This window comes from Boleophthalmus pectinirostris, unplaced genomic scaffold (assembly GCF_026225935.1).
Source record: "Boleophthalmus pectinirostris isolate CB_2022bp ecotype Guang Dong unplaced genomic scaffold, ASM2622593v1 HiC_scaffold_8, whole genome shotgun sequence".
In the NCBI taxonomy this organism is placed as follows: domain Eukaryota; kingdom Metazoa; phylum Chordata; class Actinopteri; order Gobiiformes; family Gobiidae; genus Boleophthalmus; species Boleophthalmus pectinirostris.
In genome coordinates, this window is record NW_026571515.1 from 12,561,178 (window position 1) to 12,589,085 (window position 27,908).

A 27,908-nucleotide genomic window follows, 5' to 3' on the forward strand; every position below is an offset into this window, starting at 1 on the left:
GTGTACCCTGACACATGCGGGAAACTAACAGAAAGCCCTCAACATACCCCAAAAGCCAAAAAAAAGTCTGTCCGCCTGACAAATTGTCATCAAAAGTGATCATTTTCAAGCAGTTTATTACATATATCACTGCCTTGAATGTACTTGAAAAACTCCCCAGGTTTATAAGGTTCAATTTAAGCCCAAGGTCCATCCATCCATTTTCTTCCACTTATCTGGGGCCGGGTCGCGGGGGCAGCAGTCTAAGTAGGGACTCCCAGACTTCCTTCACCCCACCTCGGGGTGGTTACGGTGTTCTGAATTTAAGATGAACAAAAGTTTTGCCATGTTTTTTCAAAGACTAATAAATGTGCAAATCATTGTGTAACTGATGCAGATCTAAATGGCTTTATTGTAGAAAAGAACCTGTTTTTACTCTTAACTTGTGTATATAAGGCTACGTTCAGACTGCAGCCTGAAGTGACCCAAATCCGATTTTTTCACCCCTGTGTGACCTGTATCTGATCTTTTAATGACAGTCTGAATGACACAGATCTGATTTAGAACTGAACCAGGTCTAAACCAGGACTAAACCAGGACTAAACCAGGTCTAAACCAGGACTAAACCAGGTCTAAACCAGGACTAAACCAGGACTGAACCAGGACTAAACCAGGTCTAAACCAGGACTAAACCAGGTTGAAACCAGGTCTAAACCAGGACTAAACCAGGACTAAACCAGGTCTAAACCAGGACTAAACCAGGACTAAACCAGGCCTAAACCAGGACTAAACCAGTAGTAAACCAGGTCTAAACCAGGACTAAACCAGGACTGAACCAAGAATAAACCAGGTCTAAACCAAGACTAAACCAGGACTAAACCAGGTCTAAACCAGGTCTAAACCAGGACTAAACCAGGTCTAAACCAGGACTAAACCAGGACTGAACCAACAATAAACCAGATCTAAACCAGGACTAAACCAGGACTAAACCAGGTCTAAACCAGGACTGAACCAAGAATAAACCAGATCTAAACCAGGACTAAACCAGGTCTAATCCAGGACTAAACCAGGACTGAACCAAGAATAAACCAGGTCTAAACTAGGACTAAACGAGGACTAAACCAGGTCTAAACCAGGACTAAACCAGGAACCAGGACTAAACCAGGACTAAACGAGGACTGAACCAGGTCTAAACTAGGACTAAACCAGGACTAAACCAGGTCTAAACCAGGTGTAAACCAGGTCTAAACCAGGTCTAAACCAGGACTAAACCAGGACTAAACCAGGACTGAACTGGTTTCCATGGTTTTACCAAGAAAGATGAAATTACTCTTAAAGTAAAGGTGACTACATATTTCAGATTTGAGGAGCTGACAGAACACGAGATCTATGAATGAAAACTAAAGTAAACTGAACCTGCTGTACCTAGTTTGATGAAAAAGGAATTTACTGAACACTACACTGAGGAATTACTTGTAAGCTCAGTTTTAGATTCACAGTCGACTTCAGTCAGATTTTTCAAGGCAATTGGTTTCCTAGATTGTTTTCAAGTAAAGTCTAATTATTAGATTTTACAGTGCAGTCAAATGCAATAATCTGTGTACTAGCAGGATGTAACAGTATCTTTATCTCTTGGTGTAATATTTTCACAATATGCATCTTTTTATTGTAACGATATTTTGTGGTAGGGCTAACCAAAATGCAAATATGCTGCTTTTTCCTTTTAAAATGTCCTACACGCCTTGAGTTCTGTGGAAATCCAAAGACTTTATTGATCTAAAAGTGCTTCTTATATTACGCAAAACTGACTCCTGTGAGCTTTAAGCCGTGTTAGAATTATTACCTCCTCAGAAACAGAACTGGAGTTGTGTTTTGTTTCATTCACGTTTCACATTCTCCTTTGAGTAACCCTGGTTTATTAGTCTGTCTACATCTCCAAAGCTCAAAATGCTCTGGTCCACTTTGTGATGTCATGAAGGGCAAGGTAAAAGGTAAAAAGTGAGGTAAATAGTAGCTGTTAACTTGAAAACTACCTCAGTTTTCAAGTTACTGGGTGACAAACATGACCTGTCATTAAAGTAAAGAGCTGACAAAGACTATTTTTAAAACAGGAAGGTTGTGTGTGGTGAGATAAGTTTTTGGTATTAACATATGGGGCAGTATCTGCACTGAAAAGGGAAGAATTCGGTTACAGCTCTACATTTGAGTTTGGAAGGTCATCTTACTCTGTTTTATTTCACGGTACAATAATGAAGATTCAATTTCTGCTCTTCTGCTTTCTAACGGGTAAGACACAATGCACGGTTGTTTTGAACACTGTTGGGCAAGTTACTTCAAAACTGTAATGTGTTATTTATGACTTGTTACTGTCATTTCAAAGTAATTTGTTATATTACAATATTACTGTGTTTAAAATATAAGGCTTTACACGACTACTGCAGCACTTTAAGTTACTCTCACCAAAATAACTGTGAAGATGCAGAACTTTTGCGTCATATATGGACTGAACCAGGCCTAAACTAGGACTGAACCGAGGACTGAACTGAGAACTGAACCAGGACTGAACCAGGACTGAACCAAGGACTGAACCAGGACTGAACCAGGACTGAACCAGGTCTAAACCACAACTAAACCAGGACTTAACCAAGGACTGAACCAGGATTGAACCAGGACTAAACTAGGACTGAACCAGGACTGAACCAGGTCTAAACCAGAACTGAATCAGGACTAAACCAGGTCTAAACCAGGACTAAACATGAACTAAACCAGGACTAAACTAGGATTAAACCAGGTCTAAACCAGGACTAAACCAGGACCAAACCAGGACTAATCTTGGACTTGCACTTGGAATCTAGGACTGCCCCTGAGAGAACCCTGAGCCCGTGGAGCAGGTGTTTGCAAAGCACGATTGGGCGTCGGCTGTAATTAGCTCTGTGCAGTGTGGAGTTCAGTGCCAGTCCTTTTGTCTGCGGTTACCCGACTGTCTACAAGGGCGCACCTCCGGGCCCGTCCCGACATTCGGAACCGTAACGATGGCGTTTCAGTACTGCTTATATTGTGGTAATTTTAGTAAATTTGTATGAAGAAAAACAAAAAACCACCACTTCAATCTAGGTTAAAAATGCATTGTTACTGACATTTGTATTGAGTAAAATATTACCATTTTTCCCCCTGTAATGCATTAAATTACTGCATTACAGCAAAAAGCAATGCATTACAGTAATTCATTACTTTTATAATGCATTACTCCCAACACTGGTTTTGAATATATATTTTGTGTTTGGTATGTGTAGTATGTATGGCTGCAAGATTAATTGCAATCGAAATCGCAATTTGAATAAACGCAATTCGAAAATAACAAAGGCTACAATTTTTTAAGCACCATAATTTTCTTCACAATTCAGGTCACAGGGCTCTGAAATGTCACGTAGCCATTTTAACAATTAAAACATGTAATATTCTGCTTCTTAAAGTAAAATGTCATGCAGTGCCATTTCTATAAAGATGTTTTCAGTCAGTTTACAATTGTGGTTTACAATTAAGAAAATCTATAACATACATATTTCCTTTGTATTTGAGCAAAATGTGTCTTGCCCAAGTACTCATATATAGTGTTTAAGCAGCTACTGTCGAGATAAGGCAGAACCGAAACTAATATCCATTTCAGCAAATTTTTTTGTCATCAATCCCTAGCCAGACTGGCGCCACCTAGTGCCTCCGCTCAATTTCATTTTTCTCCAGCGACTAGGTCAGGAATCAGAATACAATAGACCAGTAGTGCCCGATCTCGTCGATCGCGATCTACCAGTCGATCTCCAAGCTCGTGTGGGTAGATCTCAGTGTCGTAGGACTCGTCTCGGACTCGATCGCGTTTGGACTCGGTCTAGTCTCTCACTCCAGGTCTGACACTCGACAAGTGTGATCATATTTCATTATGGCCGCTGGTGTCGGCTGTGCGGGGCTCTGCGGGGCTCTGCGGGGCTCTGCGGGGCTCTGCGGGGCTCTGCGGGGCTCTGCGGGGCTCTGTGGGGCTGTGTCTCTCTGTAGCCTGTGCGTTCATTTGAATCCGTGGATAATGTGCGGCACATCACAAACACACACGCTCCCTGCGCGTGCCTTGTCCGCAACAGCGTGTGTCCTCGTGTACCAGCGTGTATCACAGGAGAGGTTCAACTTTTTCAAACATTTTGTCTGTTCATCTGCGTCACGTCAGCGCACCGCTCCTCGCCTTTTCACTCTCTCTCTTCTCCCCGTGTACAGCACACAGACTCCTCCTCAATGCGCTGATTAGAACAAGACGAAATACGAAGCAAAAACTAATCTAAATGTATGTTCCAGTGTTGGCACAGGAGCCTACAGCACAGAACAGAACTGGATAAATTCTTCATGGACAGAATATGTCCTTTGTTGACCTTGTTGGATGAAGATTTGGTGATGGGGTAGATTTATGAAGCTGGTGGAAAATACACGAGACATTTCCACAGATATTTTGCCATAGAAAAGCATTAATATAAGTGACATTTACCCTACATCGCGCACTTCCGGAGATTGTGAAAAAGGTCTATCCACAGCGACACACACACACAAATAGACAGATCTACAAGGCGACGAGTTGAAAGCCTGGGGCTGTAACAGAAACATTTTAACATACTAGATCAGAAAATAGTGTAATATGGGCCTTTTTTTTTTTTAAACAACAGTTCTTGTAATATGTCACTTACTGCTTTTCCATAGTTACTGGTTTTGTGGAGATCCGTCCTCAGATCTTCACTGTGCACATGGGGGAAGACTTCAAAAGCATCTTCAAAAGCTTCACTAAACTCCAGGGGGTGATCTTGATATATTTGTGCCGGATGCCCTGTGTGCAGCCCATGCACAATCTGATAGAGGTGCACGGCAGGAGGACCAAGAGCGGACGTTACAGCCTTCGACTGGAGAACCTTTTGGAAGTGCACTTGGCCATCACGCAGGTGGTGAAAGAGGACACAGGCCTTTACAAACTGGGGGTCAGTGCTATGAAATTGGAGGAGGAGGTCATTTTTCGGCTCATTGTCAAAGGTGAGCTAATGCTAAGTACTTGGGTTGTTAAAGGTGGTGGGTCCATCAAATGTTTTTCTTCATGAAGACACAGTATGGTAATGAACCTTTCTATCTTCATGGAGACCAAACCAGACCAAGTTACAGGTCAAATCCGTGGAGAGGCGGCCCCGTTCACAGTCAGAATACCTGTTTTTCCAGGTATTTTTCAGCTCTAAAACCACCTGCAGTTTAATAAAAGTAAGGTAGAGCTGTTTAATATCATATGGCGGAACATTTCAGGCAATGTAATTACATATCCATAGAAACAAACATCCAAAAAGTTACAAAGCACACCTTTAAAAGTATCAGAAATCAGATGGTTTGGTCCCACTATGTTATGAATAGGGGTGGGTTAATATAAGTTTTTCTTCTTCCCACTCCTTTTCGAGAAATGTGCTTTTCTGTTGTTTGCTATGTATATGTACTATACATGATTATTGTTTCTTGGCACAAACTTGAAATAAAAAACAACCAATAAATCAATCAATCACTTATAATTGAGGACAACAACAACCATTTAAAAACACCAAAACATTCAGTAAAAATACCTTCTTAAAGGGACAGTTTAGGATTTTGGACATAGGGCCTCATTTCCTGTGAGTTCCTGTGTGGAGACACTTTCTAAATATTCCATCCAGTCCTTGTATTTGCAGAGGTCACTGGTGCTAGGCTAGTGCATGTCAATGGCCATAGTTATCCTGACACTACACCAGACTGTCGATATAAATGTCTGTGTTGAATAATGTTTGAAATAAAACTAACCTTGCGTCGCATGAATCGTCGCAGGGACTATTTTATCATATATCAGTCCGCCGCTGCCAAGCTTTCTATCAGGAAGTACAACTCACTGCTGCTGCTCAGACATAAATCCTTCAAATGCAAGGTTGGTTTTACTTCTAAAATTATTCTACCAACACAGACATTCACATCGACAGTCTGGTGTAATAATAGATTTACTTTGGGTGTTTTGTGGAGTGGGTAAGACTGTTTTTAGTGGCAGGATAAACTATGACCATTGACATACACTAGTCTAGCACCAGCGACCTCTGCAAATACAAGGACTGGATGGAATATTTTAAAAAGTGTCTCCACACCTCTCCAATGCTCTGGCTCGCTAGGAAATGAGGTCCTATGTCCAAAATTCCAAACTGTCCCTTTAAGGAAAAACGATTTCACATATATAAAATAAATAAATACATTTTAAAAATGCAATGATAATATGCTTTGTTTGGGACAGACTTGTGTGACGGAGGTGTATTCATGGACAGAAACCAAGAGTACCGGGTCACCGAAGGCTCCAACCTCTCTGTGAAATGTTACCTCACCCTACAGCCTCGAAACAGGAAGTTCTTGTGCCGTGATCAGTGCTCCGCTTACCTCATCGACACCAACGATCCGAAAGGATACAGCTCCAAGTACGGTGTGGAGTACCTCAGTTATAATTCCTTCAAAGTGATGATGTACAACCTGAGTGCCCAGGACTCGGGGCGGTACTGCTGTGGGGTGGGGCGGGAGAACAGTCCCAACTTCTGCCAGGAGTTCACCGTCAGAGTGAATGGTGAGGAGCTCTTCTATGTATATAATATATATTATATTATATACTATAATTAATTAATTAAAAATCTGAAGATGTTATTATCATTAAAGAGGGGATATTTCATTTACTTTGCTGACTCATGACCTGTTTAGATCACCATGATACCTTTTATTATTTAGAAATGGTTTGTGAATTTGTAGGGTATTGTTTCATATTGTGTTTTTGTATATTTACGGAGAATTGTCACGTGGGAGCTTGGGTGACGAAGACTTGTGGGCTGAGGATTGGACAGAATCTTACAGCTAACCATAAGGAGGGTTTGAACAGGGCATGAGAGAGATCGCTATATTACTGAAACATGCATGAATGTTGTCTAAATCCTCTTCAGGAAACAATTCTTCAGCATGGTAGAAAGCATTCCATTGCATATCAATATTTACCGTATTTTTCGGACTGTACGTCGCTCCAGAGTATAAGTTGCACCAGCCAAAAAATGTGTAATGAAGAAGAAAAAAAACATATATAAGTCGCACCGGACTATAAGTCACACTTTTGGGGGGAAATTTATTTTATAAAATCAGGGACCAGGAACTGACATTTTATCTTGAAAGGCAAGTTATAGTAACAACAACAGAATAAAGAACAACAGACTGAACAGGTGTTAATATGTTAATGTCACATATTAAGAATTATTGAGATAACTATAGCATAAACAACAGAAGATAAATTTACCAAACTCTCAGACTCACTCCAAATCACTAAACCATTGAATCCATTGAATTCTTCATCCTCTGTGTCACTTCTGAATAACTCCACACAACTTTAGTTGTCACTGAAGTCCAGGCTTCAGGATTCATCCAGTGATTCCAAGAAAGTTGGATGGTGCACCCTCCCGGTTGCCATGAAGCTGTGTTCTCCATCCCCACTTTCTGCCAGTCCCTCACAAGTTTCTCGCTCACTCCAAACTTTCTTTCTGTTGCTCGATTACCATTTTCTGCATATTTCACTACTTGCAGCAGGACAGTGGCTTTTGCTGCAGGAGATATGAGCAGAAAACTGATGCACAAGCCTAGAGCCTTTCGCTGCTGTCAGTCTGAAAATTTTAATATATAAGTCGCACCAGAGTATAAGTCGCAGGAAACACCCAAACCATGAAAAAAGTGCAACTTATAGTCCAAAAAATACAGTAAATAAAAGTATGTTTTAATAAATGTAAATCCAGAAATGCAAAAAGCTATGAAATGAATAAAGCACTGTATATTTAAATGTTTTACAGGTGCAAGCCAAGACAACCCAATAGAAGAGAAGAAGCGCCTAAGAGGTCAGTGATCCTTGCATAGATTGTCAAATAGCAGATCATCCAATCACAAATCAGTTGTATTCATTAATGGGTGAAAACAATGTCATCTACATTACCGGTCAGAAGTTTTAGAACACCACGCTTTTTCCAGTTTTTTACTGTTGACCAAAACGTATTCTAAACTTTTGATTCATGAAAGTGTCCACCTTTGGCAGATATAACAGCTGAACACACTCGTCGCTTGTTCTTTTTTACAATAGAAATCAAATATTCTTCAGAAAGTTCTTCCCAAGTCTGTTGCAGAAGTTTCCATAAATGTGTGGCACTTGTAGGTTTCTTGGCTTTCACTCTTCTCTCCAGTTCATCCCAAAACAGCTCGATGGGGTTTAAGTCTGGACACTGTGCTGGACGCTCTATGTTTTCAAGTTTACCAACTTGTTCTTTTTTCCTGAGGTAGTTTTGGCAGAGCTTGGACTTGTGTTTTGTATCTTTTATCTTTTTTTTAACCTCTGACTGTTCAGTTCTTACCTTTGTACCATTTCAAGCTCTTCATTGAACTTGCTCGACTTGAATTGCAATAAATAACTGGAAAAATTAGTGTGTTCTAAAACTTTTGACCAGTAGTGTATACTGAAATATTTTTCTACAGATCCAGATTTGATTGAAGAAGACCACGAACCAGGCAAGTTATGAGTCTGGCACATGGACTGTATACATACATGGACATAACTAACCCACTTGGATCCAACTCCAATTGACTTTATATTGAAGAATTGTCACCCATCTCTCTTTAACCTCGTCATTTTGGTTTTTAAAATGTTCATATTAATACACTCTACATGGTTTTGGTGTTTTTATTTTGCTTTTTTATCCTTAAATAAATTCCTAACATGGAACTCGGCTCCAAATTCGCTCGTACAACTGCAAGCCTCAGTGAGCTTCATTTGACTGGAGCCAAACACACACTCACACTCACTTAGTCCGGTTCTTTATACAGTCTATGTGTTGGCATTTTGCATTTGTTGTACTCACTTTTGTAGAAAGTATTACTTTTAGATTGTAGTACACTTATAAGAATTCCTTAATAGTTTGTTTTTTGGAAGTATAAAATTTTTTGAATGTGCCTAAAGATAAACTATTGACCTTTAAACAGATTTTTCCCTCATGTTCGTAAACTACACTGAAGATGACTATCAGCCAGGTAACATCACCACTATACTCAAATGCAAAACAAAGGCTATATTCACATTTTTAAAAAAGTTTTTCAATAAATTATGAATATCCCTAAAATAACCAAAATGCTTTAAACAGATTCTTCCCCAACGGTGCCAAACTTGACTCAAGATTACCATCAATCAGGTAAATTATGATCGCTACTATTGCTACTACTAATATATTCAAATGCAAAACAAGCTTCATCTGCTACTTCATCCACATTTCTGACTTTCATTAGATGTGACGTAAAAAGAAAGTAACTAAGTCTTTACACTGTATGTCCTAAGCTCTTTGTGCGGAGGGGACTGGCCTGGCCCTGCCCATAGTCACCTCTGTGCTTGGGGGCATCATACTCATCCTGGTGTCTCTTCTGATCCACATGTGGAAGAAGAAAACCCAATCTCCCCACTGTAAGTTCCTCTTTAACAAACCATAACTGCACACAACTCTACTCAACTCAACTCTCTGGTCTGTGTTTTGTGAATAGAACCAAAATAAAAACAACAACAACAAAAAAACGAACTGACTAAGGGCCCATTTACACATACAAGGGTATTTTTCCCTTTGTTTGTGCCTATCTTTTACACGCAAATGGTGAACTCGCCTCTGAAAACGAATCTTTCTAAAAACTCCAGCTGAAGTGGAGATTCTGGAAAACTACAGTTTCGCATTTGCTTGTGTTTTAGGCAGATTATGTGCCAAAAGTGTGACCAGTGTTTTTTGCTCTGATCATGGAAACATTCAGAGCAGCAGTCGCATTTCCTCTGGTGCAAACACTTTTCATGCGTTTGCATTTGCACACACAGCTGATGTTTCATATCCATGATCACAGACCAGGTCAGCAATTTTGCCACTTCTTTAACAGATCTGTGGAGAGGTGAGCCCGCTCAGTAATGCATTATTTTCAAGGTATTTTTGAGTAACACTTACAACTGTAATGAAATAAAGCTACAGGTTTGAATCTAATCCAGAGGCTTGGCGTAGTTATGATGCCGCACAATGGCGTATTTATGTGGGTTGATGTAAATGAAAACTTTTTTGAAAACAATGCTGTGTGTCCATTGTTATTTGGGAAAACGGAGGGAGGGAAATATTTGTTTCTCAACCTACCCAGCTATGTGTAAACATAGCCTTAATCCAGTCTTACAATGATTTAAAACCCTGGCCTACTCGTGAGCAAGCATTGGTTTAATAAGACTGAATCATTCTGAGTACAGAGGACCGGAACATAAAACTGGTTTAGTTGTGTAAGCTATGTTCTAATGCCCAAGTTTGACTTATTTTCTTGTAATCACAGTTTCATAAACCTGGCTCACTCTGAGTCTGCCTCAGCTGCTATAGAAGACAGAGATCTTAAACTGTTCTGGAGCAGGTTTAATGGAAAGGCTTAGTGTGAACTTTTATTAACATTGTGCTTTTTGTTGTTGTTGTCAACTAACCACCTTCACTAAAGTTGCTTATGACAAAGTTGTGGATGTGCTGTTGGAGAAGCATGTTAAATATAAAGAGAAGTGGTCCTAAGATTGATCCTTGTGGTACACCTGTGAATGACAAATGTGAGAAGCTTTTTTTATATTCTCCCGCTCTCTCTCCTGTTGACTTTTTGGAGTTATTCTCTCATCAAATGCCTGAAGAGATTTTAAATCTCAACTATTTCAGTAATTTAGCGATCTCTCCTGGGCACTATTCAAAAACTCCTCATATTTACAGCAATTCTACACAAATATACAAAACCACGATACAAAACTGTACACAACCATTTGACAAACCTGATGCAATGCGCAGTGGCTTCATTCACTCTGAAAATGGAGTGATTTAGCACAGACAGCAAAGGGAGGGGAGACTCAGAGCATCAAAAACAAATATGCAAAACTTATAAAATATGTTAATACACTGTTTTCAGTGACTATAGCATTTTCAAAACAATAAAAGTAACACAGTGATTAAAATATGTTATGTATTAGCAGTAAATACCCCATAGAAGTGTAATCTCATCTTTAAACTTAGAAACAAAGATTTGTGTGAGCTGTGAAATATTTTTTCTACTGTATACTTGACGCTTTTCTCTTGCTTCTGTAGATATGAACTGCAGCCCAGACATGCCGATGAGTCCTGCAGAGCGGCAATCACAGGTAACAAAATGTCCCTGCACCTGTATATTATTATTAGTAGTAGTAGTAGTAGTAGTACTAGTAGTAAGACTATGATAAAACAACTTCACCTATCCTCATTTCTTTTAAAAATAGATAGATAATTAATCATTTTTATATATTAGAAATGAAATAAATACATGTGTAATTAATTTTAAAATGTTTGATTTCCTTTCAGACTGCATCATGTGACAATAATGACCCAGTGTACTCCAGCTTAAGCCCAGTGAACAGAGATTCCGAATACTACCCACTCAAACATCAGCAGACTCATGACTATTTGCATGTTATCTGACAAAAAAAAGTATAGCAGTGTCAGTAAAGCCCAAGGACTAAAACCTTTAATACAACATACCGTATATCAACCTTATATTGAAGTAATTATTGATGTAATTTTGGAGTGAAGGCATCTTGAGTGGAGGAGAATAAAGATTACTCAAACATTGTACTAAACACAGCTTTAACATGGCTCCCTGGCTGGTACACTGGGCATTTTTTGGCATCATAACATTGAATTTTACCCAACTAAGAAGTGCAACATGGTGTTCAAAGGACAGTTAGATCTGTTTTTCCTGTATCCACAAATACTGTGCACGGAGCTAAAGAGCAGCTGAGATACTATAGACTTTTTAGACCAAATGCAGCTGAAGACCTTCCAGAGGAAACACTTCTTGGGAACGCCCCATCTCATCACCAACCAAAATAACAGAGCAGAGTGAGAGTGAGGCTTAGGGGGGAGGCTTTCCTGTTGTGTGTCCAGAGTAGAGCCTTGAACTCTCGGGACCCGCGGGACCCGACGCAAAACAGTGTGGAGCGGGACGCATTTTGAAAGCTCACTGCGGGTGTGGGCGGGAGTGGGACTGCACAATGCGAGAGCGGGCGGGTGGGATGATAAACTGCAGTCCTGTAAACTAAATATGAGTGTAAAGTAAAATATACAAATGATTAATGTACACTAGAGCTGGGTATCATTAAGAAGTTGCCGATACGATACATAACTTAATTCATAGGCCACAATTCGATTCGATACGATATACTTCAAATCGATTCGATACAATTCAATAAAAATACAGACTAAATCATGGCTGTGATGCTTAAAGTCTTTGTTAAATGACTTTTTGTGCAAAGTGAATATGAAACACAGTGAAAATGTTAGATGTGCTACATGATAGAGTTTCCTTCCTCTAAACAAGCAACAAACTGTAGTGCTGTAACAAAATGATTTAGTAAAATATACAAAAAAATACTCTTGGCAATATATCGATACAGCAGCCCACAATATCAGTACTGTATAATCATATTAAGCGATACGATATATAGATATTTCAATAGTTTTACACACATCTAATGTATGCCTATTATACATAATTTGTGCTGGATATTTTATTTGGCATTAATAAAAACATTTTAAGCAGCCTAAATTTGGTCTAATCTCGCACACATTTTAGATAATTCTTTCCTCTTCTCCATGTTTGATAGAGTTTAGGAAAGCGAACATCCCCATCTTGCGGGATTTGCGGATGGGAGCAGAACAAAATATTGCAGATGCAGGCAGGAGTGGGAATGAAAATTCTGTTCCACCCAAACCTCTAGTGCAGAGTTTTCCTGGCTTCCCCCTGGAGGCTGCTATGATGCTGCAGGATACAGAGGACAGAGACAGCACAGGAGAGGCACTCTTTATTTCCTGGAATGCTACTGTCCTCAGACTGTCCTGAAATGAGGTCTTCTTGCTCTACTAATCCTCCTGTTACGATGCACAGAGACTCAAAGGTGGAAATGTTGCTGCAGCTAAACTGTATCCATCTATTAACTTTATCTAAGCAGTATCTATGTATCTTAAAATAATAATAAAATAATTCTGTGTTTTACTCACGCCACAAGGGATAATGTTTTTTGTTTTTATTTATTTTTTTATTAAAGGAAGGGTATATGAAAGTACACTAGTCAAATCAAAAGTTTTAGAACACCAAAACGTATTCTAAACTTTTGATTCATAAAAGAGTCCACCTTTGGCAGATATAACAGCTGAACAGACTCGTGGCTCGTTCTTTTTACAATAGAAATCAAATCTTTTTCAGAAAGTTCTTCCCAAGTCTGTTGCAGAAGTTCCCATAAATGTGTGGCACTTGTAGGTTTCTTGGCTTTCACTCTTCTGTCCAGTTCATCCCAAATCAGCTCGATGGGGTTTAGGTCTGGAGACTGTGCTGGACACTCAAGGTTTTCAAGCTTTACCATCTTGTTCTTTTTTACTGAGGTAGTTTTTTGGCAGAGCTTGGACTTGTGTTTTGTATCTTGTATCTTTTTTTTTTTTTACCTCTGGCAGTTCAGTTCTTACCTTTGTACCATTTCAAGCTCTTCATTGAACTCGAACAACTTGAATTGCAATAAATAACTGGAAAAATGTGGGTGTTCTAAAAGTTTTGACTGGTAGTGTATAGTTTCCAATTAGAAAATAGAACGCTCTTGTGAGACTCATTCTACTTTCTGATTGGACTAACCAAAACAGCATTAGAATAGGTATCAGTGAAAGCTCTTATTTGATTTGAACATATCTCATATCTGGGGGCACAAGTCATGTTTACGATATTTAAAATTGAAAGCTTACTGTTCCTTTGAAGTTAGTATGCAAAGGTATGTTCTTGTCACTATTGGACATGTTTTTCACAAGCTCCTCTTATGTCTGATTTTGGGAACTTTGGTGTTTATGTGGTTATCTCACAATTTTTAACAATTATTAGTCATGAGTTCTAGACCATACACATGCATACTCACATATCATCATCATCATCATCATCATCATCATCATTATTATTCCGTACTCATGGTCCATTTTTAAAACAGACAAGGACAGTGACATTAGAAAACTCTACCTCGGATCTTTACAGCGTCATTGGCTACAGAAGCACGAATGTGCGTCTCTGTTTTACCACCAGGGGGCCTCCGTGTCCGCATATCCATATGATAAAGACATTGATTTGTTTCTGTAAGCTGGTTAGCCACAGCGTTCTTCTACTGTCTCTTTAAGACCAAGGAAATCAAAACAGGAAGTGAAAGAATAGGGGTCCGCTTCCTACTTGTGTCTACCAAAACATCTGCTCGGTGCGTAATGGGTGAGTCCGCTCGCTGAGGCGCACGTCTCCATAGCGCACAGGCTCCGGTCTCTTCGGACCATGCTGCAGCTCAACGACTCTGTGGAGCCCGGGAGCCCCGGGGCCGCGGTGCTCCATCCCGCGGACACTGAAGAAGGGGTGGAGGTCGCCTTCACGCCGCCCCCCGAGGCCGGAGCTGCCCACAGCTTCGCCCGGGCCGCCTCGGTGGCCTGTTGTCCCCCGCTGCAAACGCTCAAGCCTTTCCACGTCCACAACCCCACGATGCAAGCCAAAGTCAAGGACTACTTTGTGTTTAGGGTGAGCCGCGCTGCACCTCTTGTTTATTGTCGCTCAGATCTGTTATAGTCACTGTTATCCCGAGTGTAGACAGGGTTTAGTCCTGGTTTACTCTTGTGTAATGAGATGGTTCATATTTCTTTTAGCTTACCTGGTTAAGATTCACTATCACTAACCTAGTATTAGTAATAATTATAATAAAGCTATGAAAAGTACTGAACTGGTTTACTGGCAGGGTACATGTGTGGTTTAGTCCCTGTTTAATCATATCATTTATGAAGTATAAATGTCACTTATTATCTATTAGGTTATATTCAGTCTTTAAGCAGTCTGTCACAGCCCTTTTTACCCAGTACACATTATAGTTTAGTGGTATTGTTTAGGGGTGTAACGATATCCAAGTCTCATGATACGATATCATCACGGTATGAACCTCATGGTACAATATTTATTGTGATATTGTGGGAAAGGTCATGATATGGTGGGGAGGCTCATGATTAGGGATGTAACAATATCCAAATCTCACAGTAAAATATTTATTGTGATATTTTGTGAAAAATAAACAGTTATCACTGTTAATATGCTACTTTTTCCTCTTAAAATGTCTTGACAAGAATTAATCCAAAGAACTAAGACTTAAAAGTGCTTAGAACTGTTATTTTTTGTCATAGTCTGCACTGAAATGGAGCAAATGATCATGGTCTATGTAGTTCCCTCTGTCTTTTTTTTTTAATTATTGCTGCTTAATTTAAACAAAGAGACTTGTAATTCGATATATTGTGATAGTCCAAAATATTATTGTGAGAACTTTGACGATACGATATCACGATATTTCGGTTATTGTTACATCCCTAGTATTGTTATGTAATCTTTTGTGAATATAATCCAGGTTATTATCATTTTTTGTCTTGTGTATTAATGAGAAACAATGAACGTACAGTATTAAAACAATAGATTATTATGTCAGAGCTCCAGGGTGTATTGGGACATAGTTATACACTAGTTATACACCTAGAGTTTTAGCGATGTCACTGTTTATTGACGTCATCAGTTGAGGACTTGTTGCTCTCCCAGCCAGGAACCATCGAGCAGGCGGTGAGTGACATCCGGACCGTGGCTCTGCCCTCGGAGGACGGGGAGGTGCAGAGCGTGTGGCTGCTGGCTGAGTGAGTCTGCAAACCTGCCTATGACTAGAAAGTTTAGATTTTACCACCAGAGTCAGTTCAGGACATAAAACAGATATGAAAACAGTCCCGGGTTTAAGATTGTGACTTGATTGGGGAGTTTGCATGAGTTTTCCCTGTGACAAAATATACTCATGAGGGCAAAACTTCATTGCACAAGAACTAGAGAGGCACTGACTGAAGGATTGGTCAAATGCTGATAACAATTTGCTATTTGTCAAAGCCTGATCTCATCTGATCTCTGAAGCCAAGCAGGGTTAGACCGGGTTAGATGGAAGACTATAAATAAATAAAAAAGTTATTGGAGTTATTGGAGTTATCGATTGTGGAGTGAAAGTATAATGCACCAAACTGCGAAGCAACTTTGAGCGTCTGTAAAAGGGCACTATTGTTTGCATTATTTTTATTATCATACTATTTTTGCTACAGCAGGATAGGGGATTTGATGATTGATGATGATATGATTATTTCTGAACGTCTGCGCCTTTTGGTTAAAAGAGACGACAATAAATGGACTGACAGTATTTTGAATGTTAAAAAACTATAATACCAAACCATAAGGTGAGTGGAAAGAGTTAACATTTCATATTTAGCCCTAAATGTTTGATCAATTCTACACATGTAGGTGCCGTAAAGTCATGGGAAATTCACTTTAGGTCATTAAAAAGTCATGGAAAAGCTTTGAAATTTTGTCAGTGAAAAAGGGTGGGAACCTTGGTGACAGGATCTTTGATTACAGTGTTTGGCTTCTCTACTTGTCTTGTGTTGTGTTGTATTTTGAATTACAAAGATAAATGCAAATAAATGTCTCTATTTTGCTTTCCAGGGTTGACCATTGGAACAATGACAAAGAGAGACTGGTCCTCATCACTGACCGGTAACAGCACCACTGTTTTATTTTGGGGTTTTTTGGGGTGTCTGGGTTTTTCAGTCATTAATATATTTTTAATGGCTTTTCCAGGTCTCTCCTGGTCTGTAAATACGACTTCATAAACCTGTTGTGTCAGCAAGTGATCCGAATCTCTCTAAACGCAGTGGACACCATTTCGATCGGGGAGTTTGAGTTCCCTCCAAAATCTCTCAACAAGTATGTGATTTAAAGATGCACTATGTAACTTTTTCGTGTAAGGTCAGTCTCCATGGAGATCTTATTAGTTTACACTGGAATGTTCCACAGTATGGCATAAAATCTTGCATTTATTCAGACACAGGTGTTTTTATTGTTACAAAATACCTTGAAAAACATGTATTCATACTGAGAGTGGGTATGCCTCTCCACAGATCTGACCTGTAATTTGGTCTGGTGGCCTCCAGAATGAAATCTCTGCATTTTATATACAGAGGGATCAGTATGGTCACCATTTCCTCTGTCGTCTCTCGAGCCAGAACCAAATACAACCTTTCAATCAGATTTGTTTTTTTCAGTGACGTGTGAAACGAAAGAGCTCATTGGTCACTGATCATTTTGAACAATATTTTGCAATGTTTTTCAATCCAGTGTGATATTTTCATCTTTTTTCCTTGTTTGTTTTGATACATATTTGATAAGTGTTTATTCTCAATCCCAGTCAAGGTGTCGCCTGCTTGTCTCCATGGCGATAAATATGTTTAATGCCATACTGTTGAACATTCTAGGCGTCAATCCCCCCACCATACGTTCTCTGGTCCCTAAACAGAAGTGGAAGCGCATGTTAACAGTTTCCGTGTTGCAGGAGAGAGGGGTACGGCGTGCGAGTGCAGTGGGATAAACGACCTCGAGCTTCCTTCTTAAACCGCTGGAACCCCTGGTCCACAGACATGCCCTACGCCACCTTCACCGAGCACCCCATGGCCCGCGCCGACGAGAAGGTGGCTTCACTCTGCCAGGTACCACACATTTGTATTTTATTCAGAGGCGGGTCATACTCAGGCTACAATTACACTGTAATGAATCACCGTATCACCGTATCGGAAACAATTTACTTCCACACATGTCATTTCTGTGTCGGCAAGCCTTCCCTATCCACACAGCTTTGAGCATATTTGTTTACGTTTTACAGAAACTAAACTTAAAACCCCACTATTTTGCATAAACTGAGCACTCAAAAAACAGTTCGCTATTGTGCACTGATGTGGTTCTGCTTCTGTTGGGCTAAAGCAGTGATTCTTAACCAAAGTGCTGGGCCCCAAAGTAGGGCCGGGAACACCTCCTTGGGGGCCCACAATCAGTACAATATAATGCATTTAATATGAAATAGGGCCCCAGGTTACTTTGTTCAGAAAAAGTTGGGCCCCAAGATTTAAAAGGTTAAGAACCCCTGGGCTGAAGGACAGGACTCAGTGGAATATGAGTGTTCTTTCTGTGACAGAGGGGTGTTCTGCTGATGGTGAGTCTATTCTGTGTGCGTGCCGCATTGGAGATGGTTCATGTGAAACCTTTCAGAGATTATACGTCTGCAGGTCGTACACACAGACCGTATATATGAATGGACATATATTCTAGCCTCTTAGTGTTTTGGCGGTGAATTACTTTGCGGTGCATAGACCTACATCAGAGTATCAGCGTTTTCAGGCGTCCACACAGTGCGGTATCAGATCCGTACTCAGATGAATTCGTGGGAGCTGGCGGCTGTTTTCAATCGGATTAGTGTGGAAGAACAACGAAACAAAAACAACTCGATTACGTACTAGTCTGGATGGGACCTCAGTTGCATTTACCTGAGTAACAAAAACTTAGAGTCATTTTCAGACACTGTATTTTTGCACCAACTTCAGTAATATTTAGTCTTAAGGTTCACTGTGTAACGTTCAGAGTGGAGGGTTCGTCACCGTAGAGATGATGTTGGTGGAAATGTTTCACAGTATGACATTAAACTTATCTATTTCCATGGAGACAAGCACCAAGCCAATTTACATGCCTGGTTTGTGGAGAGGTAGTAGAATACATATTTTTCACCAAAAAACCCCCCAAACAAACATAATAATAATTAAATAATAAGCAAGTTTAATGCCATATTGTGGTACGTTCCAGCAAAAGCAACCTCCCCAGCATATCTCCATGGACACAACCAGGTGCTGGACTCTTACTAGAAAAGTTACATATCGTATCTTTAAAGTAACAGCGCTTTTTAATTACTGGGGATGTAACAATATCCAAATCTCTCGGTACAATATTATCACAATATGCATCTCAAAGTACGATATTTATTGTGATATTTTGAAGAAACTAATAAATATAATTGTAGATGGGACACTTTTTTGCTTTTAAAATACCTTGACAAGATTTTGGTGTGAATTATTTCCATCATAATCCCAAGAATTCAAGTAAAAAACATATCTCTTCATGTTGTCTGCACTGAAATGAATAATGGGATATGTAGTTCCCTATGTTTATTAATTGTTGCTACTATAAAACCATGCATTTAAGCAAAGAAACTTGTGATCCAATGTATTGTGACAGTCCACGATATCATTATGAGACTTTTGATGATACAATATCACAATGTTTTGGTTATTATTACATCCCTATTAGTTACTTTTCTTCCCACTGTGAATTAGAAGTGATGTAAAATGATCTGAACATCTACGTTTCTTGCACCGCTCCTTCAGATATGAAAAATATTTAGTTTTTTTTTTTTTTTTTCATTTTTGTGTCTATGCTTTCTTGCTTGTGCTATTAATTTTTGAAATCAATAGACAAAAATATCTGTATATATAGTTACAGTTTGAGTCTGTGTGTATTTCTATTTAATTATTATTTCTTCAACCAAAATATTACGTTGCCAAAAGTATATTTGTCGACAAATGGTGCCCGAGCCCAGAGGTAGTTGCAGATGTTTACTCTGAGTTGTTTTTGTGCTTTAATCCAGTTTATTTTCCCTCTCTGATAATGTTGTGACTGGCGCAGGTCTCGTAAACAGCTCATTGAACAATGGACCGATGCTTCTGCTGTGAATGCCTGAGAGAGCTCCATAAATCTATAAGCATCTATAGTCACGTCTTTGTCTGTTTGTGAAGATATGTGTTATTTTAAACTGGATACTCCCCACCTCGGGCATAATAACATGGCCTAGATAAAAAATATGTAGAATAAGTTTTAAGTGCCTTTTAAAATCAAATTTTATAATCAGGGATAATTATTATTATTATTATTTATTTATTTATTTTTATTAAAATGTAGGTATAATATTGTTTTGTTTAGTGTTTTCTTTATTTGTTGTTTATTTTATTTATATTTATTTATTTATTTGCAATTTTAAAATTTCATGCACAAAATATGCACATTTATAAGATATGCAATAAGAAAGACTGAGGTTAAAGGAAAAAACAAAACAAAACATTGCATTTGATTATTTTGTTTATGTGAATTGCAATCTGTCCACTTACCACTAGATGTCAGTGTAACATTAGGTTAGCATTTGTTGTCAGATTAAATATTATACAGCTATATATTTGATAAATCCAGTGTATTAGGGCTGCAACATATATGGATATCATACAATTATTTAATTGTATTTGTTTATTTATTTCATTCATAAAATATAAAAAGACATCAACAGTGTCACAACATCAAACATACAAGAAATGAATGAAGAGGAGCAAAAAGAAGAGTTATCTTATCTTATCTGCTTCCTTTTCCAGACAAAACATCAACACCGATAGTCAATTTAAAACATTTCCAATCAGTACTTTTTAGTTCACGCACAATTATTAATCAATTGTAAACAGAAATCTTCACTATTATGCACAACAACTTAGTTTCCTTTTTCATACACACACATTGCGCTGGATTTTATGTGTTTTTTAAATAATTGTAACTGACTTTTTATTTATCTATTTTTTATCTATTGAGAGATTTTGTGTCAACCAATTTTGCGCATCAGTCCTATGTACTCAAATTTATATGTTTTTTGTTTTAAATAAATAAAAAATATGTATACTCACACATCAGTAAATGAGTGCCCACTAAGATAAATGCTTAAACGATGTACTTGACACAAATTAGAGAAACCTCTGTATTTTCATTTTTGTAAAGGAAAAAAATAATAACAAATTAACTTCTTTTTTAGCTGGATAACTTCCGTGGCCAGCTGGTGCAGGCGGTGAAGAGGGCGCACAAGGAGAACCCGATCCCCGGCCGGGCCAACGGCGTCCTGATCCTGGAGCGACCGCTGCTCATCGAGACCTACGTGGGCCTCATGTCCTTCATCAACAACGAGGCCAAACTGGGCTACTCCATGACCCGTGGCAAGATCGGCTTTTAGGCACAACGACACGATCCGTCTGTGGTCGGGTTAAAGGTCCTACACTACACAAAATGGATTCTTGAGAGTTTTTAGTCATGTTTTAATGTTGTTGCCGCCTCAGAAACAGACCTGGAGTTGTGTTTTGTTCCATTCACATGTTTGAGTTATTCTTAGTATTATTACTTAGCTTTTAATGAAATAATGTTATAAGGTCTTATATTACACATAATTGACTCTTGTGAGTTTTAAACCATGTTATGACATACCTCAAATACAGACCTGGAGCTGTGTTTTGTTTCATTCATATATGTCTGAGTTAGGACTGTCGCAATAGCCCTAATCACCGCGGTACTAAGAGGCCCACCGCGGTGGATGTTGGGCCACTGCGACCACTGCACGTGACCAACGTGACCCGACCCAGAGTCCCACACAGGTCCATTAACATTTTACCCAGTATCACCAATGCCCATGATAACCCAGGACTAACCCAGGACTAAGGTGCACAACTGAAGACTATCAGGTGACCGCAGGCGACAGGACCACAGAAGCTCCGCGCCGCACAGAGGTAAACGCAGCCGTCACCCTGCTCCATGTGCTCTCTTAAGTCCGCGGGTACCAGACCTGGTGCAGGACTCTGACCCGACCTGGTGCAGGACTCTGACCCGAGCTGACAGTGAGAGCTGGAGAGGTGTAGTGGCACTTGTTCCAAAGCCAAATGTTACTTCTCCCGTGCTACACACACTATATCCACACAACAACCAAGGTACAAGCGCATCACTGGAGAGAGTTTTCAGTGCCGCTGGAAATATTGTAACTCCAGGGGATGTGGGGTGGGGGAGAGGATGCGGTATCACCGCATATCGCGCTGTTGAGCTGCTATACTGCACCACAGGAGAAATTCCCTAACTGCGACAGCCCTAGTCTGAGTAACCCTTTACTATTACTCTGTCTACATCTCTAAAGCAAGGGCCATAACTGGAGCTTTCACACCTCTGGAACTGACCTCAGTATCGCTATTGTTTCCTTTGCTTATTTTGATAAAGGTTTGAGGATGGAGTTGTAAATAGGAGATAGATGGTGTCTGAGTCCCCCATTTCTGTTCAAAGATGGATTGTTTTTCCCAACAAAAATAGCTTCTTTAACTCCCCTCTCAGTCTAATTCTTTTCTGTGGCTAAGATCTGTACCTCACTGTCCTCAAAAGAGTGGTCCATGGCTTTCAGGTAGAGATTTACAGAAGACTGAGGTCCTGTGTTGCTCTCTCGTCTGTGTTGGTACATCCTCATGCTTCCTGTATTACCACGTGACATCACAAGATGGAACAGAGCGTTTTCCATCTGAGAGAAGAACACAGCCTAAAAGTAAAACATGTGTGAATGAAACAAAAGACAACAAGAAACAACATTATAACAGGTCAGAAAGTAGCGTAATATAAGCAATTGGATAAAGGTGCACTATACAACTTTTCGTCGGAGGATCAGCCTTCCTCATCTCTATGGAGATGTTACTGATTTGTCTGGAACGTTACACGGTATGGCATTAAACTATATTTCCATGGAGATGAGCAGGTGACGCCATCAGCCCAAGTAACAACTCAGAGCTGTAGAAAGGAGAGCCCGCTCACAGTAAGAATACATGTTTTTCCAAGGTATTTCTAAGCAATACAAACACCTGCAGTTGAATAAATGTCAGAGAGGTATGTTTAATGCCGTACTGAGGAACATTACAGGCAAAGCAATAACATCTGCATGCAGACAAGCCACCAGAAAAGTTACATAGTGCACCTTTTAGTCTGCGCTAAGGATTGGTTTCACAAACTATTATAAGATTTAAACTCTGAGTCTGTTACCATCGTTACTGAACTGTGTGAAGATACCCGGGGCAGGAGAACAACAACACTGGGAATTCTGTTTAGTTTAAATGCTGCGTTCATGTCGTCCTACACCGGGCAGTACCAGAAAGACCAAAGAAAAGAGTGAAGGGGAGATGGAGTGGCAGCGTCTGAGGGTATAAAAGAACACTGTGATTGGGCAAACAGGGATCCACACTTCAAACTCTGCCCTCCGTTTGTAATTAAACATCTGGCTGTGATCAGGACAGTCATGCATGATGTCACCAACTACATGAAATGGCCACTGGAGCCAACCCAGAACACACACATTTTTAAATTTTAACCACGAAGCTGCAAATTTACCTAGTTTGTGGTAAAAGTGACAAAAATTGACACAGGAACAATCGATAATTCTATTCAAACTCCGTGTACATAGTGAAGTAGCCACAAAAAGAAAAAGATAAGAAAAAAAATTGCTAGAGTACATTTATGGGTTTACTGCAGGAATCTATAATTAGTTATAGTTAGCAGTTAATAGTAACAGATTTGAACAAGAAAAATACAAATGTAATGTTAAAGTGCATATGACAGGTTTTTATAACTCTCTAATTTTGACTCGGTTTGTTGGGATAATACCTGCTGTAAACATAAATTATAATTTTAAACCAACCAAGAAGGAATTTGTGAAGAAAACTTGAAAAATGTACAAAGTAGAAAGTTCTATAATCTATAATCTACTAATTTCATTCACAAGTTGTGGATAAATTTCACATAAGAAACACATTTCTTTATATTTGCATTTATTTAGGCAAGATAAAGTTGTTTTCTTATATTTTTATTAGTTAAATAATAATTTCTATGTCCATTAGTGGAGTTTTTGATTGGAAGTATGATTTTAAACCTAAAAAACTGCCAAACTGAGCTTTTTTTTTTTTTTCCTTTTTACTTTTTTTTTAAAGTAAAATCTTAAACATAATGATCTTAACTTTAGTGAAACATTTAGTTCAACCTGTCATAATCACGTTAACCAGTCGGCTACATAATACAAATAATGTTTAGCTTTTGAAAAAGGCTAACAAAACAAATCTTACTGTTTCACTTTAATAAACACTAATAATGGGCAGACTCCCGAGAACCCGAGGACCACATGAACGCAGCAAAAGTTCAGATTATCAGTAAATTTCTTTTAACATTTATAAACAAATTGACTATTTAAATGTAGCCTAGAGTCATTTATATTGTATTAATTTATTATTTCAGATTGCAATACTTAAAATGTCTACTTTATAATGTTTATTCAGATTATACAACAGGTTTGTGTGCAATATTCTGCTCTTAGACGGCGGCAGAGAGAAACAGGAGAAATGACAGAATGCATGAAATGGTCAGTGTCGGTCTGTTTTAAGTTTCTGTAATGATTTTACTGACCATCTGCTGAAGTTAAGCAAACTCAGGGGTGTATTCCCATTGTGAGGTTGAACACTACAACTTGGACGTAGCAGTGATCATGGTTATGTTATAGATCTGAATTGTGAAAGTGAAAAAAAAAGTAACACACTCAGATGGCTGATGTTCAAAAGATTTTTTTTTTTAAATAACGGTTTGAAAAAAAGCCTTCATCAGATTATTTTTCATGCTTTGGACCACTAGTCAGGCTGGTGCCACTTTGTGTCTCCGCTCAATTTAATTTCTCTCCACCGACTAGGTCAGGAATTGGAATATACTCAATGGTTTGCATAAAGACCGTGCACCGGCCAATCAGTGAAGAGCTGTGAAGCCATGACTGGGTCCTTTTTGTGGTTCAGCACAATGGATGTAGACAAAGACAGACATTCTGTGTTGGCAACGATTCCCAAGATCGAGGATTTAAAGTCGGAACAAAGAGAATGTTTGGTGAATTTTATTAAGGGGAAAGACGTTATTGCCCTTCTTCCTGTGGGATTTGGCACATTAAATACGTCACGACCAAATAGCAGCGACTGGTTAAATAAAAAAAGTATCCGCCTACAGTCGAGCGAACGAATTCTAATGTTGCGAGGTCAGACGGTTTCCACGAAGTGAAACCAGCTGATGAATGGACCACAGTAGGCATGAAAAATGATCTGATGAAGGGTTTTTTGCTGAAACGTTATCTAAAAAAGCATTTGGACATTGGCCATCTGAGAGTGCTATACATTTTTTCACTTTTATATTGCTTTATATTGTTCCTTGGATTTGCACCTCTACAAGAACTTTGGTGTGCATTTTCTGTTTCATTTGATAGATCTGAATTGTCAAATCAGACGACGGGAGCTCAGTGCGCATATCTGGTTTCAAAAGTTTTACAAATGACGCGGGATGTAACAATAACTGAAATTTCATGGTATCGTATAGTCAAAGTTCTCACAGTAACATCATGGACCATGACAATATACCGAATTACAAGTCTCTTTGATTAAATTAAGAGTTATGGTGCAGCAATAGCTAAAAAAAAGACAGAGGGAACTACATAGACCATGATCCTTTGCTCCATTTCAGTGCAGACTACAAGAAGAAATAACAGTTCTAAGATAACCACAAAATATCGCAATAAATATTGTACCGAGAGATTTGGATATTGTTACATCCCTAATCGTGAGTCTCCCCACCATATCATGAGCTTTCCCACGATATCGCAATAAATATCGTACCGTGATGTTCCTAACGTGATGATATCGTATCGTGAAACTTCGATATCGTTACATCCCTATAAATTACACATTTTTACACGTGGAAACTTGCCATTACCTACCCCACGACTCCTCCAGGCATTTCAAACTCTTCATCCATCCATTTTCTTCCGCTTCTCTGGGGCAGCAGTCTAAGCAGGGATCCCCAGACTTCCCTCACCCCAGACACTTCCTTCAGCTCTTCCAGGAGGCGCCAGAACAGATGCTCCTCAAACTCAAGCACTTAATAATAATTTTAATATTATTTTTGCGAGAAAATTGTGCGCATTTAACTTGAGACCGTTTCCCCTAACGACAGTGCCATCTGTGTGTTTGTTAATATCACTACTAAAGGTGCACTGTGGAACTTTTTTGGTAGAGTCCATCACCTGTTTGACTCTATGTAGATGTTTGTGTTTTCCCTGGAATGTTCTACAGTACGGCATTTAATCTAACTATCTCCACGGAGACAAACAGGCCAGGTTACAGGTCAGATCTGTGGAGAAGTGGGTTGACTCACAGTAAAAATGGATAAATGGAAGATATATTTGTTTAATGCCATGCTGTGGAACATTCGAGGCAAAGCAATGACCCATGACCCAAGCAGATGGCGGACACTCCACGAGAAAAGTTACACAGTACATCTTTAAATTACTCTAGCCAGCCCATTTCAAACCAACCCCTTTCTGGGAGTTTTACAGCTTGTGCATAAAACATGTCTCTTTTTTACAAGCCAATAACAGGGTTCCCATTCTTTTTCACTGACAACATTTCCAAACTTCTCCATGACTTTTTCTAGCGAGGCTGGCGACACCTAGTGCCTCCGCTCAATTTAATTTCTCTCCAGCAACTAGGTCAGGAATCAAAACACACTAGACGGTTCGCAAAAACCCCAGAAGTGCGAGTTTGGGCACCAGCCAATCAGCGAAGACCCATATATTCTGTGTTGTCAACGGTTCCCGAGATCGAGGATTTAAAGTCGGATTTATTGCCCTTCGTCTTGTGGGATTTGGAAAAAGCTTAATACACGACCAAAGAGCAGTGATTGGTTAAATGATAAAAAGTACCTGCCTACCGTCGAGCAAGCGAACACTGCGAGGTGAATCAGGCTAGAATTTTTCATGACCTAAAGTGAATTTTCCGTGACTTTATCGCGCCTACATGTGTAGAACTGATCAGACTTTTAGACCTAAATATTAAATGTTAACTCTTTCCACTCACCTTATGGGTTGGTATTATAATGATTAACATTCTTCTATTAACATTGTCTCTTTTATACAGAAGGCGCAGACGTTCGGAAATAATCATAATAGCCTAATGAGAACTTAACAGAACGCTGTAGTTGCGTGAAAGAGGTACTAAAATTCCATGACTTTTCCAGGCCCGGAAATTGCATATTTAATTTCCATGACTTTTCCAGGATTTCCATGAGCGTGGGAACCCTACAGTAAAAAATGAAAAAGATTATATTGTATTCTGGATGTCTTGGGAGGCAAATAACACCAAATGGCTTTAAGTGAAATTGTCCATAGCATTAAAGGTGCACTGTGTAACTTTCTGGTTGGAGGTTCGTCACCTGATTTGTAACTTCTCTACCTGGAATGTTCCACAGTAAGACATTAAACCGCTCCACCTTACATTTATTCAATTACAGGTGGTTTTATAGCTCAAAAATACCTAGAAAAACAGGGATTCTGACTGCCTCTCAACAAAACTGACCTGTAACTTGGTCTGGTTTAGTTTCCATGAAGATAGAAAGCTTTAATGCCGTACTGCGAAACATTCCAGACGAAGCAAGAACACAGCATTTGACGGACCCTTCGCCGGAAAGTTCCTCAAGGCACCTTCAAATGAAACTGATAATTCTTTATGTAAAATGAGTACTTGTCTCACTCCATGTCGCTATATTTGTACTACTACTACGTGTGTGCCTGTGTGTATCGTGCCCCAGTCTGACTGACAAGCTCTAAATATTGAACTTTTATGCAACCAAAGGATTTTTTCATGTCGATGCTGTTGTCAGTGGATGTGTCCTGCATGGGGGTGACTGCATGAGCGCTTTAAAAGAATGTGCACTTTTGTATGTCTGTTGTTACTCTAGTGTAATGAATTAAAACTACACTTACGGTTATGTTTCAATAGCTATGGATTTTATGTATGGATTTATCACTGTTAAAAGTATGTTGACGTTTTTTTGGTTGCCTAGTTTTTGGATAATAAATGCTGACGTTCTTGAGTCTTATCTTGTGTTTGTCTCATTTTTCTCGTGATCTCGTGAGACAAAATTGCCACAAGATCGTGCACACGTGACAAAAAATATGTTGTGAGACTTTTTTT

General features: G+C 39.2%; 2 protein-coding genes across 3 annotated transcripts; both read left to right on the plus strand.

The window, feature by feature from the left end:
- Positions 1 to 2,147: 2,147 nt before the first annotated feature.
- On the plus strand, positions 2,148 to 13,133 carry LOC110167648 (uncharacterized). The gene is made up of 10 exons (XM_055166031.1): positions 2,148 to 2,265; positions 4,714 to 5,037; positions 6,296 to 6,616; positions 7,872 to 7,916; positions 8,545 to 8,577; positions 9,049 to 9,096; positions 9,207 to 9,254; positions 9,398 to 9,520; positions 11,190 to 11,242; positions 11,439 to 13,133. Exons 1-10 carry the CDS (start codon positions 2,229 to 2,231, stop codon positions 11,553 to 11,555), a joined length of 1,149 nt encoding a protein of 382 aa, XP_055022006.1. The 5' UTR covers positions 2,148 to 2,228; the 3' UTR covers positions 11,556 to 13,133.
- Positions 13,134 to 14,257: 1,124 nt separating this feature from the next.
- On the plus strand, positions 14,258 to 27,813 carry tprg1l (tumor protein p63 regulated 1-like). 2 transcript variants are annotated; one of them, XR_008633681.1, is made up of 7 exons: positions 14,258 to 14,667; positions 15,721 to 15,812; positions 16,657 to 16,707; positions 16,792 to 16,917; positions 17,543 to 17,696; positions 20,879 to 22,261; positions 22,300 to 27,813. XR_008633681.1 is itself a non-coding variant. In XM_020933020.2 (6 exons), exons 1-6 carry the CDS (start codon positions 14,431 to 14,433, stop codon positions 21,071 to 21,073), a joined length of 855 nt encoding a protein of 284 aa, XP_020788679.1. In that variant the 5' UTR covers positions 14,258 to 14,430; the 3' UTR covers positions 21,074 to 27,813. The 2 variants fall into 2 exon arrangements, 1 of the variants encoding a protein (XP_020788679.1); XM_020933020.2 differs by having other exon boundaries at positions 20,879 to 27,813.
- The last annotated feature ends 95 nt before the right edge of the window (positions 27,814 to 27,908 follow it).